Genomic DNA, 20,744 nt, shown 5'->3' with positions numbered 1-20,744 from the left:
GTCCTTTTAGTGGCGAGAAAATGATGCGTTATCATTTCCACACCACCTTGCGGTAGATAGCATCGTGCGCTTTTTTTATAGTGGTTTCCCCCATAGGCCTATTCCACTCTCAATTTAAATATTTGTGAAAATTGTTCTAAATGCCGTTACTATACGCTGAATGTATCGTAAATGTAAAAAATTGATGATGACAGTACATTCACAAAAATTGATCCGTGGTTGAAGATCCCTCGATAAAATGTGTTGCACACGTTGGTAATGATACGGGCGTAATCCGTTAAACGTAAAGCGTGATGTACCGCGTATCGTGAAAAACCAAATTCATGTGCCACAGGACGCACGCTAGTTCCAGGATTTTCATAAAATGCTTCGAGAATCCTTTCTTCATCTCGTACACGAAGACGCACTGCTGGACCGGTTATCCCGATATTATGCACGATACCCAGTTTCACATAATTATTAAACAACACGTAAAACTGTACGTCCACTTGGTTTTTGTGCACGCCTGGAAAATCATTCCACGTAAATTACGGCCGCGCGATAAGTATTGTCTCCCGCTAGCCCGTATGCCACAATCATATCCGTATATTCCTGCAGAGTACACTTCATTTTCACTGTTAATTTACTACGCGAACACAAGTTTTTTACTAAAACTGTCTGAGCTCTCGCAGGCTGTTGCCAGAGTGCATACGCACGCAACTACAGCTGAGCGGACATGCGAGTGTAAGCGTACGTGTGAGCTCGGCGCCTGCGCATTATGATTACACTCACATGTCCGCTCAGATGTAGTTGCGTGCTGCTAGCGAATGCACTCTGGCAACAGCCTGCGAGAGCTCAGACGGTTTTAGTAAAAAACTTGTGTTCGCGCAGTAAATTAACAGTGAAAATGAAGTGTACTCTGCAGGAATATACGGATATGATTGTGGCATACGGGCTAGCGGGAGAAAATACTTATCGCGCGGCCGTAATTTACGTGGAATGATTTTCCGGGCGTGCACGAAAACCAAGTGGACGTACAGTTTTACGTGTTGTGCAATAATTATGTGAAACTGGATATCGTGCATAATATCGGGATAACCGGTCCAGCAGTGTGTGTTCGTGTACGAGATGAAGAAAGGATTCTCGAAGCATTTTTTGAAAATCCTGGAACTAGCGTGCGTCCTGTGGCACATGAATTTGGTTTTTCGCGATACGCGGTACATCACGCTTTACGTGTAACGCATTACGCCCGTATCATTACCAACATGTGCAATACATTTTATCGAGGGATTTTCAACCACGGATCAATTTTTGTGAAGGTACTGTCATCATCAATTTTTTACATTTACGATACATTCAGCGTACAGTAACGGCATTTTGAACAAATTTTCACAAATATTTAAATTGAGAGTGGAATAGGCCTATGGGGGAAACCACTATAAAAAAAGCGCACCATGCTATCTACCGCAAGGTGGTGTGGAAATGATAGCGCATCATTTTCTCGCCACTAAAAGAACGGGTCATTTTTCGGCGCGGTATTGCGATATATCGCACGCCACCATCATGTCTCGGAGAGCGATCCGCCCATCGCTTCGCCGCGCGCCTAGTATAAGATTACAGTGGGACGACTCTCGTCGCCGCGCGCTTCTACTCACGCAGATTGGCCGATATTCTCTATTTAATTTTTCGTTAATTATTACGAATATCACAAAACAGTACAAGTCCTTCCTTCTTAATTTGAGCCAATCTACCTCCTTACTTCGTATGGGCTAAAATTTCACTGACACCCTGTATATAATCGCAATCATTAGATTTGGCTTCGATTACTCAAAAACACAAATTAGATATATCATTATATTATTTGATTTTGTACAATCATGAAAACGGATGTAATATTTTTTAATAATAATCAAAATTTTATGGAAGGTAAGATTAAAAAATTTCTTTTATTCTTATTGATTAATCTCATATTAAGATTAAATCTGAAAATTACAGAATCAATTTAGAAATATTCTAGAAATATATTTCCTACATTAAGATTTATTGAATCGTTTGGAAAATAACATCAACATTAATGTAATTATATTGGCTAAATAGTATCGACTGGACTCAATAAGGCATCTTCCATGTTCTCTCTTAATGCTATAATATTTTTCAGACAAAATTTGAAATTTGGTCTAGCATCCGCTGTACTCCAGCAACGTAGCATCAACTGGTACAAGGGTGACGGACAGTTAAGAGTCATCGGCAACCTGCCTCCAGCACGTACATAATTTATCACTTCTTCATCAGTCTTGGCAATATAAGGTTTCTCACCCAACGATGTAATTTCCCACATTAATACCCCAAATGACCAAATATCGCTTTGAGAAGTAAATATTTCAATCATCAAAGATTCGGGTGCCATCCAGCGAATAGGAAACCAACGTTCTTCTTTCTAAAACATGATTTAAACAAAAATTTAATTTTCTGATTCGAGTTGTTCATTTTTAGAATTTGTGCAAAATCAAAAACGTTCATTTATTTCTTGCTTTATATAAAAAAAAATATTTATATTTTCTATATTACTTAAAGAAACAATGCACGATACTATTATGATAAAAAAATGGAAAGTTTTTCAAAAGAATTCATTTTTTAATCATTAAATTTTTTCATAATTGTATTTACCACGCGATAATAATCATCCTTGTAGATATCTCTAGCTAGTCCAAAATCTCCTATTTTAATGACACGATTCTCGCGATTTCTCGAAGATACTAAACAATTGCGACACGCTAGATCTCTATGTACGAAACGCAACTCTTCCAAGTAGCAACAACCTCGCGCAACATCTTCGCACATGGCGAGCAAATCTTGTAAACGCAGAGCATGCGAATCTGACGCTTGCAAATTTCGACAATCTCTCAAATATTTTAACAGATCACCAGTTTCCATCAATTCCAACACTAGTAACGGAGAATCCCCATCTAAACAAACGGCCAACAATCTTAATATATGTTTGTGTCGAAAATGATTCATAAGCTTGGCTTCCTCTAACAATTTCTTTTTCTCATGGGAAGAAGCATCTTTCCGAAGCGTTTTTATTGCAACGGATATCTCTGTGCCCGATCTTTCTAAGTTCTTCACATTTCCTTGAAACACCTGCGAAATATTTCACACAAATTTATATGCGTACTTCATTAGAAAATGTATATAGTTTAATGTCAAGTAATATTATATTTTACTTTATATTAAATAATTCAACGAAAAATGTATAATAAAGTGCATGATTGTTGTCTCATCTAAATTTTATATTACTTATAATCTATTATAAAAATTTATGTAATTTATATCTTTATTAGAAAATACATATCTGTTTTGTTGATCCAGAAATAAATTTGTAACATTGCTTGAAAAAATTAATTTTACCATTCCGAATGCGCCGCTACCAAGACGTTTTGTAAATGTAATTTGTTTACGTGCGATTATAGTTATCGCACATTCATCCGGATTACAATGTAATATAGGATTATAAATCCTATTGAATTGAGCGTTTCGGTAAGGTACTTCATGTAGAATCGCCAGTTCCATATCGGTCATCGTTGAAGACAAAAGTTGTTCATTATTACCTCTGCGATGCACTGTTATAAAATTTCGAGTTAATTATGTAATAATATGTATTATAAAATCTATTGCTTCTTGGTAAATTTATTCGTTTAGTTTTATATAAGTAAATTACTATTTTCAGTAAATGTTTAGATATTATATCAGATATATACATACGTACAATCTACAATTGAAGTCGATATCTACATCAAATATACTTACAACGATAAAAGTAGCAGACGCAGATTATAGTAACTATAACGATAAAACTTAACATCAATAATAAGTAATATTTTTCTGCTATTATTCCAGGAGTGCTCGGAATATCTATATTAAGCAAAAATATAATTTTAATATCTTCGTGTGTGTACGTTTTTACAAATTTATTTTTACTTATAACTTTATTACAAAATTTAATTTTTTAAAATTTTTGTTCTATTTATATCTAAAAAAATTAGCGAATAATAATATAATATCTATGCAGCACAGAACGTTACAATTACTTTGTAACAATATTGCAATATTACAAATTGCAATGCAACATTACGGAAACATTGTAGAAATATAAACTAACAAAGTATGAATTAGACATTAGTAATATGATATTTATATTTTAGAAACATTTTAAAACTATAACACTCTTTAATTTATCTATGGAAATAATGTAATAATATATTTTTTTATATTTGTATATATCCGATGAATTTTACTTTTTTGCAGAAGTCAAATGAAATAATGGCACAGTAATAATATCAGTGGAGTAAATATAATTCTAAGCTAAAGATAAGCATTGCTATTTTTTTATTAAAATACAGGGTGTCAGGAAAATTTTGATCCATACGAAGTAAGGAGGGAGATTGGCTCAAATTAAGAAGGAAGGACTTGTACTGTTTTGTGATATTCGCAATAATTAACGAAAAATTAAATAAAGAATATCGGCCAATCTGCGTGAGTAGAAGCGCGCGGCGACGAGAGTCGTCCCACTGTAATCTTATACTAGGCGCGTGGCGAAGCGATGGTCGGATTGCTCTCCGAGACATGATGATGGCGTGCGATATATCGCAATACCGCGCCGAAAAATGACCCGTCCTTTTAGTGGCGAGAAAATGATGCGCTATCATTTCCACACCACCTTGCCGTAGATAGCATGGTGCGCTTTTTTTATAGTGGTTTCCCCCATAGGCCTATTCCACTCTCAATTTAAATATTTGTGAAAATTTGTTCAAAATGCCGTTACTGTACGCTGAATGTATCGTAAATGTAAAAAATTGATTATGACAGTACCTTCACAAAAATTGATCCGTGGTTGAAAATCCCTCGATAAAATGTGTTACACACGTTGGTAATGATACGGACGTAATCCATTACACACAAAGCGTGATGTACTGCGTATCGCGAAAAACCAAATTCGTGTGCCACATGACGCACGCTAGTTCCAGGATTAAATGCTTCCAAAATCCTTTCTTCATCTCGTACACGAAGACGCACTGCTGGACCGGTTATCCCGATATTATGCACGACACCCAGTTTCACATAATTATTGCACAACACGTAATATTGTACGTCCACTTGGTTTTCGTGTACGCCCGGGAAATCATTCCACGTAAATTGCGGCCGCGCGATAAGTATTTTCTCCCGCTAGCCCGTATGCAACAATCATATCCGTATATTCCTGCAGAGTACACTTCATTTTCACTGTTAATTTACTACGCGAACACAAGTTTTTTACTAAAACTGTCTGAGCTCTCGCAGGCTGTTGCCAGAGTGCATACGCACGCAACTACAGCTGAGCGGACATGCGAGTGTAAGCGTACGTGTGAGCTCGGCACCTGCGCATTATGATTACACTCACATGTCCGCTCAGCTGTAGTTGCGTGCTGCTAGCGAATGCACTCTGGCAACAGCCTGCGAGAGCTCAGACAGTTTTAGTAAAAAACTTGTGTTCGCGTAGTAAATTAACAGTGAAAACGAAGTGTACTCTGCAGGAATATACGGATATGATTGTGGCATACGGGCTAGCGGGAGAAAATACTTATCGCGCTGCCGTAATTTACGTGGAATGATTTTCCAGGCGTGCACAAAAACCAAGTGGACGTACAGTTTTACGTGTTGTTTAATAATTATGTGAAACTGGGTATCGTGCATAATATCGGGATAACCGGTCCAGCAGTGTGTCTTCGTGTACGAGATGAAGAAAGGATTCTCGAAGCATTTTATGAAAATCCTGGAACTAGCGTGCGTCCTGTGGCACATGAATTTGGTTTTTCGCGATACGCGGTACATCACGCTTTACGTGTAACGGATTACGCCCGTATCATTAGCAACGTGTGCAACACATTTTATCGAGGGATTTTCAACCACGGATCAATTTTTGCGAATGTACTGTCATCATCAATTTTTTACATTTACGATACATTCAGCGTACAGTAACGGCATTTTGAACAATTTTCACAAATATTTAAATTGAGAGTGGAATAGGCCTATGGGGGAAACCACTATAAAAAAGCGCACCATGCTATCTACCGCAAGGTGGTGTGGAAATGATAGCGCATCATTTTCTCGCCACTAAAAGGACGGGTCATTTTTCGGCGCGGTATTGCGATATATCGCAGGCCACCATCATGTCTCGGAGAGCGATCCGCCCATCGCTTCGCCGCGCGCCTAGTATAGGATTACAGTAGGGCGACTCTCGTCGCCGCGCGCTTCTACTCACGCAGATTGGCCGATATTCTTTATTTAATTTTTCGTTAATTATTGCGAATATCACAAAACAGTACAAGTCCTTCCTTCTTAATTTGAGCCAATCTACCTCCTTACTTCGTATGGGCTAAAATTTCCATGACGCCCTGTATAGATACTATTATATCTATCATTATATTTTTCTATGCATTTTTATGTATTTTTTTACATGCAAATATATATAATTATAACGGATCTTTAAAATTTTTAAATAAAAATGTAATTAGTAATGTTTAATTAATTCTATAACTGTAATGTTTATATTTATATATATATACATATATATATATATATATATATATATATGTATATATGTAAACATTACAGTTGTAGAATTAATTAAACATTACTAATTACATTTTTATTTAAAAATTTTAAAGATCAGTTATAATTATATATATTTGCATGTAAAGAAATACATAAAAATGCATAGAAAAATATAATGATAGATATAATAGTATCTATACAGGGCGTCATGGAAATTTTAGCCCATACGAAGTAAGGAGGTAGATTGGATCAAATTAAGAAGGAAGGACTTGTACTGTGATATTCGCAATAATTAACGAAAAATTAAATAAAGAATATCGGCCAATCTGCGTGAGTAGAAGCGCGCGGCGACGAGAGTCGTCCTACTGTAATCCTATACTAGGCGCGCGGCGAAGCGATGGGCGCGGCGAAGCGATGGGATCGCTCTCCGAGACATGATGGTGGCCTGCGATATATCGCAATACCGCGCCGAAAAATGACCCGTCCTTTTAGTGGCGAGAAAATGATGCGCTATCATTTCCACACCACCTTGCGGTAGATAGCATGGTGCGCTTTTTTTATAGTGGTTTCCCCCATAGGCCTATTCCACATATATGTATATACAGGTTTCCGATTCCTAAGTGACCAAAAGTAGTAGTAGATTGGGTCAAACTGAGAAGAAAATTCCTCTACCATTTTGCAAAATTTGCAATAATTATTAAAAAATAAGAAAAAATGTCTCGATACATGAGAAATGGTAAACCGCTTGTAGTGTGTGATTATTAAGGGATCAAACGAAAAGTGGTGATAGATTGGGTCAAACTGAAAAGAAAAGTTCTCTACCATATTGCAAAATTCGCAATAATTATTAAGTTATAGGCAAAAATGTCTCAGAGTATAAAAAGCGGTAGACAGATCGCTTCTCATGCGCTGAGACATTTTTCCCTATAACTTAATAATTATTGCGAATTTTGCAAAATGGTAGAGGACTTGTCTTTCCAGTTTGACCCAATCTACCACCACTTTTCGTTTGATCACTCATTAATCGGACACTGCGAGCGATCTAGCGCTTCTCATGCAAAGAAACATTTTTGCTTATTTTTTAATAATTGTTGCGAATTTTGCAAAATGGTAGAGATCTTTTCTCCTCAATTTGATCCAATCTACCACTACTTTTCGTTTGGTCACTTAGGAATCGGACACCCTGTATATATATATATCCCATTATAAGAGTATAAAAAACATTAAAAATAAAGAAAGTGATTCGTAAGTAAAAGTTTAAAGTAATTCTGTATAAAAATATAACATTTTATGTTATATGATAATATTTTTTAAATATAATTTTGCAATATATTATCAATAAAAAATTAGTTAAAAGGCTACAAGGACCAACGCAATGGTGGAAATATGCAAAAAATAATAAAACGGTTATTACAATAAAATAACCATATGAAAATGTTTATTTAATTTGAACATGACAAACGCCGCGTTTCAATCCAATTCGGATCCTTTTCAATGTCGACTAACAAAGAGAATAATAAACATTAAGATAAAATTAGAATTAACGGTCATAGGAGAAATGTAAATAAGTTTCGGAACAACGCAAAGTCAAAAAATCGGAAGCAAATATATGTACAATAACGGAAAAATTTAAACCGTCAATCACAAAAAAGGAAAAAACGCATCGCATTAACGTATCGTCACAGAAAACCCGAAAGCTCGTACCGCATACCACCAGTATACCGTTAAAAACGAGATGATCCTCTCCAAAAAAACCGGAAGGAAAACCCACATACAGGTCCATGACCATTTCCAAAAGAAAAAACAGTCAAAGATGCATAAATCGATGACCAGTTGGAAACTTGATGGTCCAAATATGTGCGAGTAAAATCTTAAAAATCTGACACTCTAAAAAAGAAAAACAAGACAGAGCAATAATTTAACAAACAATCCGGAAACTACTTAAGAGAAACATTCATATAAAGCAAGAGTAAAGTTAATATAATAAAATCACATACCGGTCTCTAAATTTGAAAGTGATCTCAAATCAAAAAATCGAACACAAAGGGAGAGCAAGTTAAGCACAACTTAACGTTCCAATCAACAGAGTCGAACTGAGGCACATGGGGATCACATATAGCACAGAACGCGAAACATCAAAAAGAGGGGGGGGAAGGGGGAGAGAGAGAGAAGGGAAAGGAAGGAGAGGAACAAAACGTCACAGAAGGAAAGAAGACAGAACGAAGGAAAAATTTCAAATAATTACTGCGAACATTTTTTTATAATGGGCAAATACATCTTATCCAAGAATTCGGTATCGCTCTGAATGTTAAGGCCATGGTTCTGACCAGAGATATGTAACATCTCAGCAATTAGCCTCTTTTTATATCTAGGTTCCTCCTCCAAAATGGAAACATTCTCCCAATCAAACTCATGTCCGTTCAATCTATGAAGAGACACAACTGAGAGAGAACCAGAAGATTTATTAATATCAGAACGATGTTCTTTAATTCTGGTCAGTAACTTCCTTTTAGTTTGCCCCACATATGAAGCATCACAGTCTAAACAACTAATTTTATAAATGACATTCGCGTGGTGGAATTTAGATACCGGATCCTTGTACAGTCTAATAAGGGATTTTAATTTGTTATTGACTGTATATGCCAATCTTCTGTTCGCATAACTCTTGATGTTGGAAACAAAACCTCTTGGAAAACTTGAGGAAAAAGGAATGGTGAAGAAAGGAATAAGAGAGGAGGAGGATTGAGTGAGAGCAGTTTCGTTATTGTTCACGTCAGAGATTAAAAACTTTAATCTTTGAGAAATAGTGTGAAAAATAAATTTAATAGGATAACCATTGCCTAATAAAGTCGAAATAATAAAAGAAAAATTCTCATTATGAAACCGTGGATGTGACAGTTTAAAAATTCTATCAGTCAATCCAATGATAACTCCTTTTTTATGTGACAGAGGATGGTGTGAGAAAAATGATAGAAATCTTCCTGAAAAAGTCGGTTTCCTATACCAATTAAATTCAATATAGTTATTGTTGATTATGATAGTTGTGTCCAGGAAATTTATACTGTTGTTGTTTGAATATTCAATGGTAAACCGTAGTCTATTGTGAAGCGAATTAAAAACCTGGAAAATATGTTGGATGTATTGTTTAGGAGCAGCAAGAACAATATCATCAACGTAGCGAACATAAAAGGGAAGGGAAACAGGAAGAGATGAAATTGCTCTGTCTTCCAAATCAGACATAATAATATTCGCTAAGATCGGGGAGAGAGGAGATCCCATGGGAGTGCCAAAAATCTGTTTATATATGACATTGTCAAATTGGAAGTAGGTGGAGTCCATAATAAGATTTAAAGCAATCAAAAATTCTTTATAAGGAATGTTGATGTTGTTTTTAATTAAATGCCATCTTTTAGCAATTCCTCCAATAACCAAATCTAATGGAACATTAGTGAAAAGACTCTCCACATCCAATGAGACCAAATCGTACCAATCATCTAAGAACACATTGTTAAGTCTTTTAATCAATTCAAAGCTATTCGCAATATGGCTATTCGGATTAGGTAAATTTTTGTCTAACATGTTGTGAAGGAAAGACGCTAGCGAATAAAGAGGGCTGTTAATACAAGAGATGATGATACGTAACGGGCAATCTTTCTTATGGATCTTTGGCAGTCCGTAGGCACGCGGTAAGATCCCATCTGTACTCAATAGCGCTCTATAAGTACCGTTAGAGATGTAATCATTTTTACGCCAACGCTGTAACAACTCCCTCAACTGGGAGATGACTCTATTCGTCGGGTCGCGGTTCACTACCATGTACGTGTTCCGGTCTGATAGGAGGTCATGCATCTTGTCAAAATATTCGGTCTTATCAAGAGAAACAGTTACATTCCCCTTATCGGCTTTTGTGACAATGATGTCAGGATGGTCGGAAAGGAATTTTTTTGTAATTTTAGTTAAGGATAGCAAACGAGAGTCCAGATCTGAAAAATGAGGAGGGGATAATAGACATTTATTAAGAGTCTGGACTGACAAACATCTAATATTGTTAGCCGTTTCCCGATCCAAACTGGAGATATTATGTTCAATATTTTTAATGAAATCGAATACAAAATGTTGCGAATTAGGAAGGGAACGCAAACAAAATTTCTCTCCCAATTGTAAGAGGGATTGAACTTCCTGAGGAATATCGGTCTTGGACAAATTTACAAACCAATTGTTATTAACCGAATTAACAAGGGATAAATTATCTTTCATGTGAAAATTCTTGGGATTAATATGTACATTAAAAGGAGTATGAGAGGGAGGTTGAGGAGTGGGTGAGAAGGAAAATGTGGGAAGGGGGTGCTGTTCATGAGGGCAAGAACCTGTAAAAGATCTTAACTTTCGCTTGTAAGGATTCATGGGAGGATGGGGGGGGACGGAACAAAAATATTTGATAAGAGGTACGTTAGGACGAAGGAAATCCGACTGTTTTTTAGCGATCCATTTTAGTTTGTTATTGATTCTCTTATTTTCCACAATATTAAAATGATTAAGAGAGGAACGTTGTCTCCTGATAAATTCATTAAGAATACGAACCGGGACCCGTCTAAACAGAATCTTAGAGCATCGCAGTACATTATGTTGTAGAAATCGTAACAATCTGAACGCGTCATAAATTTCAATCTGTAACAACCGCCTAATAGAACCACGCACAAAGTTTTTGTATAAAGAAGTTGAATTGTCATCAAAAAATGAAATCACGTTATCGGTAAATTTAAATAAATGTTGCGGAACCAAGTTGACTCTTTTGCATTCCCTCAAGAAAAAAATTTTACATTTAGTAGCTATAATTCTTTTGTTGAAACCATGCTTCATATGTGGGGCAAACTAAAAGGAAGTTACTGACCAGAATTAAAGAACATCGTTCTGATATTAATAAATCTTCTGGTTCTCTCTCAGTTGTGTCTCTTCATAGATTGAACGGACATGAGTTTGATTGGGAGAATGTTTCCATTTTGGAGGAGGAACCTAGATATAAAAAGAGGCTAATTGCTGAGATGTTACATATCTCTGGTCAGAACCATGGCCTTAACATTCAGAGCGATACCGAATTCTTGGATAAGATGTATTTGCCCATTATAAAAAAATGTTCGCAGTAATTATTTGAAGTTTTTCCTTCGTTCTGTCTTCTTTCCTTCTGTGACGTTTTGTTCCTCTCCTTCCTTTCCCTTCTCTCTCTCTCCCCCTTCCCCCCCCTCTTTTTGATGTTTCGCGTTCTGTGCTATATGTGATCCCCATGTGCCTCAGTTCGACTCTGTTGATTGGAACGTTAAGTTGTGCTTAACTTGCTCTCCCTTTGTGTTCGATTTTTTGATTTGAGATCACTTTCAAATTTAGAGACCGGTATGTGATTTTATTATATTAACTTTACTCTTGCTTTATATGAATGTTTCTCTTAAGTAGTTTCCGGATTGTTTGTTAAATTATTGCTCTGTCTTGTTTTTCTTTTTTAGAGTGTCAGATTTTTAAGATTTTACTCGCACATATTTGGACCATCAAGTTTCCAACTGGTCATCGATTTATGCATCTTTGACTGTTTTTTCTTTTGGAAATGGTCATGGACCTGTATGTGGGTTTTCCTTCCGGTTTTTTTGGAGAGGATCATCTCGTTTTTAACGGTATACTGGTGGTATGCGGTACGAGCTTTCGGGTTTTCTGTGACGATACGTTAATGCGATGCGTTCTTTCCTTTTTTGTGATTGACGGTTTAAATTTTTCCGTTATTGTACATATATTTGCTTCCGATTTTTTGACTTTGCGTTGTTCCGAAACTTATTTACATTTCTCCTATGACCGTTAATTCTAATTTTATCTTAATGTTTATTATTCTCTTTGTTAGTCGACATTGAAAAGGATCCGAATTGGATTGAAACGCGGCGTTTGTCATGTTCAAATTAAATAAACATTTTCATATGGTTATTTTATTGTAATAACCGTTTTATTATTTTTTGCATATTTCCACCATTGCGTTGGTCCTTGTAGCCTTTTAACTAATTTTTTATTGATTTTATCTAACGGACCTTTATTTCATTATAATAATTGCAATATATTATCTTAAATATGATTATCTTAAATATTGCAAACTTCTATTTATATCAAGCTTTTTAATTTAATCAAATGTTTCCAAGATATTCACCCATCAAAATCAAAAATATGGTTGCAATAACATTGTATTCTTTCCAATATATTACACTGTAATATTGCTACAATATTTCATTGCAAAAAGTGGACAGCTTAACTTCATCACAATCTTATAACAATAACTCAGCAGAGTTTCGCAATCGATTTGCAATATTGCAATGTTTCAATGAAATTATTCTTCAATATATCGGCAACCTTTTTGTGCTGTATGGGTATTTTCATTTGCTTACCACGTTTGCTACCACGTGTTGAAAAAATAAATCTTTCATCAGCCGGCCATATAAAATTTTCCTCATATTCGAGGTATCTCAATATCAAGCGAAACTTGTATAAAGTTTCCGATTGTAAATTTTTAACATGGTATATTACTTCAGTGTTATAATTCATTTTAATATAATCCATTGTTAGCCACTTTTCTGCTGCAATATCTTTGTACTCTAGTGTAAAAAAGATCGTCAGATTAATGTTTGAGATCCATGAAATGTTTATGCTATTTATGTTCACCCCGCTCAAAGTAATATTGTTTGGATCTGAGTATATGTGAACGATCTTGCTTAACTTCTCGTTGTACAAATCGCTGAAATTAATTGGATACACACGCACGTATATCAAGTAATCTTGTACTGGTAGCGACAAGTTAATCTTTGTGAAAAATCTGCCGTCTGCCATACGTTTCGGCACATTGATAATTTTGCTCTTTTGTTGCGTGCCGTTCACTAACGTAACTGACTTCCAATGCACTTCGTAGGTCACGGCCACGCAGTTCATCTTCTTGGGTGGCATCCAATGAACTACTGCTATAGTAGACGTCAAAGCTAGAACACTTATGTTTTCTGGTGCATTAAGCTTGCCTGAATTAGTTTTTATTGGTATCACATTCGAATCGAATGGATTTATTGATAATTGATTAAAGTAAAAATTGCTTAAAGTAAACTTTAACTTGTACTCTGTAAATGGTGTTAAGTTCTGAATTTCGTAATATCGCTCGTATGTCTGCACATTGAATTTCTCAGACTTGTTGAGATTGTTGTCTAAACAGCTTACGGAGATAGTATATATAGTAGTTGGTAAATTATATTTTTTGCATCCACTCTTTACAACCGGCTCCGGAAGATTTACAATGATGCTGTTTGCCGTTGCATTCATATTCTCAAAATTGTAAACTTTTTCGTCAGGTGTCAGGCATCTCATTGGAGGATATGGTTGTAAAGTTTTATCAAAAGCGTAAATTTTATGAAGAAACGTCTTTTTAGGTGAGCCTATTATTATCTTTTCAACATATTCGGCATTTACGCTCTTGAGACTTGCATATTTCTTTTTCAAAACGTAGACATTATATCGAATCGAATAATAAGTTGCTAAAATGTAAATGTTTGTTTTGTCAATCGTCATAGATTGGAATTGGACGTTATCACTTATGTTTTCCTTGTGTAAAATCGTATTGCACATGGAAACGTTAATGTCTGTCACAAATATGTGCTCATCATTAAACCAGTAAATTAACGGCTCCTCATTATACATGTTATCAATTATATGACTAAAAAGAAACGTATGACGAAATAGGCAAAAGGATGAATTTATCTGAACAATTTGCTCATTTTTTCCATCGAAATGATATTGCATCATATAACATGTATCATTCATCGAATTGTATAATAGGGAATATAAAATTCTAAAAAATATATAATTATTTTATTCATTATAAAACATTATTTTAACACAAACAGAAACTTGTATGTAGTAAAAATTCGAAATTCTTATAATTGTATTATAACTTATTATTTTTTTTACTTATGATCTTAATTATAAAACCACATAAAATTATATAAAAAGTACAAATTTGCATAAATCTTTAATGGTAAATTATTTTTTCACGTGGACGGTAGTAAACGTACCTCATAGACGGTGATATATTTATACCGTAATTAGCAATTTCTGATTTGAAAATCTCATCAAATTTAATTATGCCATTTTCCCACATTGTTAAGTCGAACTTTAGAATATAATAGTAGCCTGACCTGTAATAGCTGAAATATAAATTTCTTGCTACCCAGTCAATGCAGAGATCATATGGATAATTAAATGTATAATTATCAAAGCTAGCTATTTTTGTGATATTATTTTCATTAATCTTCAATGCCATTAGGTCTCCTTCTGTTAGCCAATAAATTCTATGTTCCTGTATCGAATAAGCGGCTTGTGATACTGATCTGAAAAAAGGAGGTATATTTTATTACTGATCTGGAAAAAAAGGAACTATAATTGTATAGTAAAAAATTATAGTTGAGATTTCTAATTTTATAGTTATTACTACTATAATGTTGATAATAATAAACTTGTGCATAATAATAATAACTTTAACTTTATAGTTAGTGTTAAAAATAATTTACGATAATTAAAACTATTTTTTTTCATCAGTATACGTACTCTGATATTACTCTGAAATTAGTAATGTTTAAATCCATGTCCAATATTTCCATACCTAGATTCGTTGTGAGTAATAATTTAGGTATTGGATTTTCATGTGTAGTCGACACATTGATTAAATCCGTGTAAGGACCAGCAACAATTTTAGTATGCGCACGTACTCGAAAATAATATGTCGTGTTAGATATTAGATTGTGCACCGTGTGCTCCAATTTTGTAGTTGTGATATTTTTATCGTCGCAGGTTTGAATCTCTTTTAAGTCTTCGATGAAAAAACATTGCACTGTATACCCTTGTAATATTTCATCGGTAAATTCAGGTTGGTTCCATCTGTAAAAACATAAAATTTTATTCATTTTATATTTAACAAAATTATAACAGGATTAATATTTTTATATATTTATGTCGTTGAATTTAAGAAAAAGAAAGAAAAATGAAAGAATACAAACTGAGAATTTAGATTCCTTACCTCAATGTCACAATAATATCGTTTACTTTTTCTGTGAATTGACTGTCGAATTGTACAAATGCTCTGAGAGATGTTGGCTTGTTCAAATTGCTTTCTAGAGATTTTAAGATCGTACATATTAACATAATTATATATAAGATTAAGTGGATTATCTCAGTAAATAAAAAAAAAACAATTTAATGTGAAAATTAAGGAAAGAGAAAAAATAAATGTAAACTACAAAATATGGAAATTAGCACATTATTGACCTTTAAAAATTAATTATTTTATTTAATTAAGAATTTTTTGCGTCATTTAAGATTTAGAAAAATAATCGATAATTCATGGCAAGAACGGATAAATAACTTTTAATATAGTGACAAGTACTTTTCGAAAAATTCCTATAGCTTAAGAAATCAGAAGTATAACATTTGCGACTGCTTTAAAACAAAGTATCAAATTAATAAAATTGACTTTACCTTAAATTATGACAATTTTTATGTACAATGTTATGTTTATATTATGCTTTTCTATTTCTTTCTGGAATTAGAATTTATATTCTTCTCACTACTGGAAGATATTTTTAGATTTGATTGCCACTCTCTCTTCAATTTAAATTACATTTACAGTTTTTCGTCATAAATTTTGTTATTAATGTTTTATGCAATTTTTTGCAACTTACCGATAGATTCTGGGATGATAGAAATATTTGCAAGTATAACTTCATCGACTTCTCGCTCATTTCTCACAGTACTATCAGAATGACTCCGGTCAGATTTGAAATTTAGTTTATGATAATCACTTTTCTCAGACATTGAAATATCCTTCATAAAGTATAAATATACGAAAAGAATTAGGTAAATATCGTTGAAGCGGTTGTTTCTGGTGCTTTTAATGTTAAATTATAAAATTAAACGAAAAATTGCCATTCGTTTTTTGTTTGCTTAATAATTCACGGTTTGATATATACCATTCCTAAATGATATAAATTGAATGTGATGTAGTTTTATTCATATCGTAAATCTATTATTTATTTATTTTTTTAAAGACATCTTGTATATCAAACATAACTCATGTCAAAAATAAAATCAATCAATAGGTTAACGAGAGTCAATAAGGATTCATAACAGCTTTCAGCAAATAGTACAAGCGAAAATGTAGCTCTTTGCAATTATTAAAACAATTTTGTCTAACGATTTGCTTCTTTCTCACGATAGGTTAGTTAACTCTTCTCAATTTTACCGTAACTCATATTTCTTTTCAAAAATTTGCCGATATTACTAAAGTTTTATTAATGTTTGTACTTCAAAAATAAAAAGGTTAAAAATATTGTTTCTTTACAGTTATTAAATATTAATTATAGAATTATATAAATTCTTTTATTTATTACCTTGTCAAGTTTTTTCTCGAATGTCGATATATTTTTAACACAAACAAATCCTGGAAATGATAGTATAAACCGATAGTATAAACCGATAATGCCTCCATAAAAATATGTGGATATAATTGTATATAAATGGATATTTGTACAATGAAAATTAATATAAATTTTAGTGACTGTTATTGAATATATTGTCGATCGAAATATTAGCGTTAATAGATACAACTTGAAGAATGTTTGATGAATGGCTTTTTTATTAAACAGATTTTCTCTCTCGACATTTAGTAGCTCTGTGCCGTTATATAATTATTCTTAACACAAACAAATGATGCTAACTTTCTAAATTAATTTCATAAAATAAAATCTACATTAGTAAATCTTACTATATATCAATAAATATTATTATAAATATCTAGAAAAATAAAGAAATTTTAAAAATTGAAGAAAAATGACATAAAAATCTGTTGAAGTGCCATCGTATGTATATATTAATGTGGCAGATAGTAGACAGAAAACTTCATTAATTTTAAAAATTGTTATTTTTAGAAATAATTATTATATATATAGAAAGAGAGAGAGAGAGAGAGAGAGAGAGAGAGAGGAGACAAAATAATACAGTCAAATTTTAAAATACCGTTTTAATTAAATTTAATATACTATATAACATCCATTTGTAAACAAAATTTCGAAACTTTATCCATCTTTTTTTTACGACATCGTACATACTTTTTTCTTTCATATTGAATTGTTTTATCTTATTATAAGTAGAATATATAATTTATTATCATTCATTTTTAGTTACACTACTAACTGCAATAACATTCAATTGTTTCCTAATCAAGCGAAAAATATCTCTTACCTGCATGAAATTTAAATTCGGACAAATGGAAACACTTTCTTTCTGGAGGTTGTTTGAAGTGATATAATCCTCCGGCGTGATAGTTGCCTTTGTCAGTACTAAACCTTTCAATAAAACACATAAAATTGTTCCAAACATAAGTTGCATTTTTCGTAAATGTTTGCACTCAATCGGTTCCCGTTGAATCCTCAGTTAGTTGTTTTTCTCACTCTACTATTTCTGATGTACTTATCGCGAACTGATATTAATTTATATGTATATATATATATATATATATATATATATATATATATATATATATTAGAGGCGTGCAAATCTGCTCTCACTCCCGCTCGTTCTCGACAGCGAGACTGGATTCTCGAGACTCAGATTATCGGGAGCGCTGTTATCGAGAATAGAGGCTCGAGAACGAGCGAGTCCCGAGTCTCGATGCTCTATTAGAAGGAGTAGGGATAGAAATCTACCCCCACTCCGTAGACAATATCGAAGACACGCACCAAACAGAACGGCTGCCGCGGATCGCGTTAAATAAGTAAACACTTTTAGAAAACACACAGGAACTTTAATGCGAACACAGAACACACACGAACAACAGATTAATAACACAATAATGGCTCGTATATGAAAACGCGTCCGGATAGCTTGACAGCTATCTCTCGACTCAGCTGTTCTTCTCCTCTTAACAAGCTTTGACAATCAGATGTTCGTTTGCAATGCCGACTTGACGATCACGAACATCAGGGACGTAACACTATATATATATACAGGGTGTCTTAGACCACCCGTATATCCCTTTTAAAATGAAAATAAATGACTTTTATCAAAAATTGCGAACAATTTTGAAGTTAATCGGGTACGCTTTATCAAATGGTGATATTTTCAACTTTTGATTCCGATCGGAAATACGTCATCCGGATCGGAAGTTAATTTTTTTTAGGCGAACATGGTACTTTTATTACAGATTCGAATCGTACGTGAAAAAATAAGAAACTTTTGTATCAATCGTTTTTTCTCAAAGTGCCTCTGTCAATCTTAAAATTGACCTTGAAAGTAACTGTGATGAAATATGAAATTGTCAACTTTAAGATTGACAAATTGATATTTTATCACAGTTACTTTCAAGGTCAATTTTAAGATTGACAGAGGCACTTTGAGAAAAAACGTTTGATACAAAAGTTTCTTATTTTTTCACGTACAATTCGAATCTGTAGTAAAAAGTACCATGTTTTGATATTGATTTTTAAAAATCAATTCTCTGGAAATTAATTATTACTATACAACATATATTACTATATGTATTATTTTATAAATTACCGAAAATTAATAATAATTAATTTCAACACAAACTTATACATTTTATATTTTACATTTTATAAAAAGATAATGAAAGACAATATTAGAGAAAATGTAAATTTGAGCACTCTCCAATTGAGTTAATTTGAGCTGAAAAACTAGAATTTATCTATTTATAAGTAAATATCTCTTTTTTTCGAGATAAGAATTTTATTTTATTTTACTTTGTATTTTTGAAAAACGTAACTTCTCGTCAATTTCGCGAAATTTCACGAGCAAACGAGAATTCGGACAATGGTTTAGTTGAGTTAATGCTAATGTTATTTATTTATCTTTGCGGAATTCGAAATTTCAATAACAGAAAAGAGGCGATCTTGTATCTTTTTAAGTTCACAAGAGCGACATTTTTAGTTTAGGAAAATATTTGATATAAAAGAGGATCTTATCATGTATAAGAATTTCCTCAGGATCCTTCCTCTTTACAAATCGATCCTTCGCATAACCGATTTCCTTCCCTACCGGACATTGGTATAAAGGACACCTAGAAAAAAAACAATAATAATAATATTAGAAATAATAATAATAATAATAAAAATAATAATAATAATAATAATAATAATAATAATAATATAAATATTAGAATAATAGTAATAATAATAATAAAAATAATAATAATGATAATAATTTTAATAATAATAATAATAATAATAATAATAATAATAATAATAATAATAATAATAACAACAATAGAAATAATAATAATTGAAATTGTCGAAATTCAATGAGATTAGAAAATAGATAAAGTATTGGAAATAGATAAATAATTTTGTAAAGAAAACTTTATTTATTATTAAATATAGAGATATCATTAGTGTTACTGTATTTATTAGAAGAGAAAGATGTAAAATTTGCAAATGTTAAATAATATATAAGATATCTCTCTTATTTCACAGAGTATCATCTTGTTGCAGTATAACTAAAATAAACCATAGTCTCTTTAATTTATTGACAAATAAATCGTGCTCTAGAAATCATATACTTTCTCTGCAATCTCTCGCAATCTCAAGTAGACTCTTCTCGATTATTTTTTTTTAATTTTTTTAAATTAGATGATCAATCGTGTATCAATTATCGTTGTCGCGCATTTCGTGGAAATCTATTTTTGCAATCAATTGCAAAGTGGAAGGTTGGGATAATCGGTTATCAAAAGTTCGTTATATAAGAACCGGTTTTCTTGAATAAAGAATTAAACGATCGAAAGCATCAATTAAAAGTGACACGATTTTTTTTCTTTCAGGATATCACAAAGTCTCGTATCTTTACATCAGGTGTAACGAGGAGATACTTTAAGAAGGATTAATTTGAAAGATAAAATTAGGACTCACTCGAGTATTGTTACTGTACCCTTCGGGTAACAAGTAATGCGTAAACATCCACGAGTATGTTGACCCAAAATTAGAGTCTCGCCACCAAACGAACAGCTGCCTATGTAAATAAGATCTTATCGTAGAGAGGCATCGTACGCTGAAAGCATCATTAGCCTTCACAACATTTTTGGAATGGTTATTTAAAGGACAGAA

The 20,744-nt window shown here is 33.0% G+C and overlaps 2 protein-coding genes across 4 annotated transcripts; both read right to left on the bottom strand.

The window, feature by feature from the left end:
• Positions 1 to 1,706: 1,706 nt before the first annotated feature.
• LOC145965726 (proto-oncogene tyrosine-protein kinase ROS-like) lies at positions 1,707 to 18,860 on the bottom strand. Of its 3 annotated transcripts, none has more exons than XM_083089395.1 (12): positions 18,369 to 18,860; positions 17,872 to 18,109; positions 17,022 to 17,071; positions 16,314 to 16,455; positions 15,653 to 15,746; positions 15,184 to 15,513; positions 14,652 to 14,966; positions 12,987 to 14,428; positions 3,787 to 3,891; positions 3,388 to 3,599; positions 2,647 to 3,120; positions 1,707 to 2,416 (listed from the first exon to the last, which is right to left on the bottom strand). In XM_083089395.1, the coding sequence occupies exons 2-12, from the start codon at positions 17,990 to 17,992 to the stop codon at positions 2,069 to 2,071; spliced, it is 3,633 nt and encodes a 1,210-aa protein (XP_082945521.1). In that variant the 5' UTR covers positions 17,993 to 18,109; positions 18,369 to 18,860; the 3' UTR covers positions 1,707 to 2,068. The 3 variants fall into 3 exon arrangements, with proteins under 3 accessions (XP_082945521.1, XP_082945522.1, XP_082945523.1); XM_083089396.1 differs by having other exon boundaries at positions 17,872 to 18,090; XM_083089397.1 differs by lacking the exon at positions 17,022 to 17,071 and having other exon boundaries at positions 17,872 to 18,860.
• Positions 8,258 to 10,998, bottom strand: LOC145965415 (uncharacterized). Its single transcript, XM_083088949.1, has 2 exons — positions 8,568 to 10,998; positions 8,258 to 8,457 (listed from the first exon to the last, which is right to left on the bottom strand). Exon 1 carries the CDS (start codon positions 10,972 to 10,974, stop codon positions 8,812 to 8,814), a length of 2,163 nt encoding a protein of 720 aa, XP_082945075.1. The 5' UTR covers positions 10,975 to 10,998; the 3' UTR covers positions 8,258 to 8,457; positions 8,568 to 8,811.
• Positions 18,861 to 20,744: the final 1,884 nt, after the last annotated feature.

The sequence above is a fragment of the Camponotus vicinus genome, unplaced genomic scaffold (genome assembly GCF_025532165.1).
Source record: "Camponotus vicinus isolate PSW18456_S1 unplaced genomic scaffold, iyCamVici1.0 SCAF_14, whole genome shotgun sequence".
NCBI lineage: Eukaryota > Metazoa > Arthropoda > Insecta > Hymenoptera > Formicidae > Camponotus > Camponotus vicinus.
This window is presented reverse-complemented; position numbering and strand designations above follow the sequence as displayed.

Coding starts and splice junctions, on each gene's coding strand:
- LOC145965415 (XM_083088949.1), bottom strand. CDS start 10,974: ATGAATCCTTACAAGCGAAAGTTAAGATCTTTTACAGGTTCTTGCCCT.
- LOC145965726 (XM_083089395.1), bottom strand. CDS start 17,992: ATGTGTTTTATTGAAAGGTTTAGTACTGACAAAGGCAACTATCACGCC. Junction 15,514..15,652: donor GATATTATTGTGACATTGAG/GTAAGGAATCTA, acceptor ATGTTTTTACAG/ATGGAACCAACCTGAATTTA. Junction 14,967..15,183: donor AATTTCAGAGTAATATCAGA/GTACGTATACTG, acceptor TCCTTTTTTCAG/ATCAGTATCACAAGCCGCTT.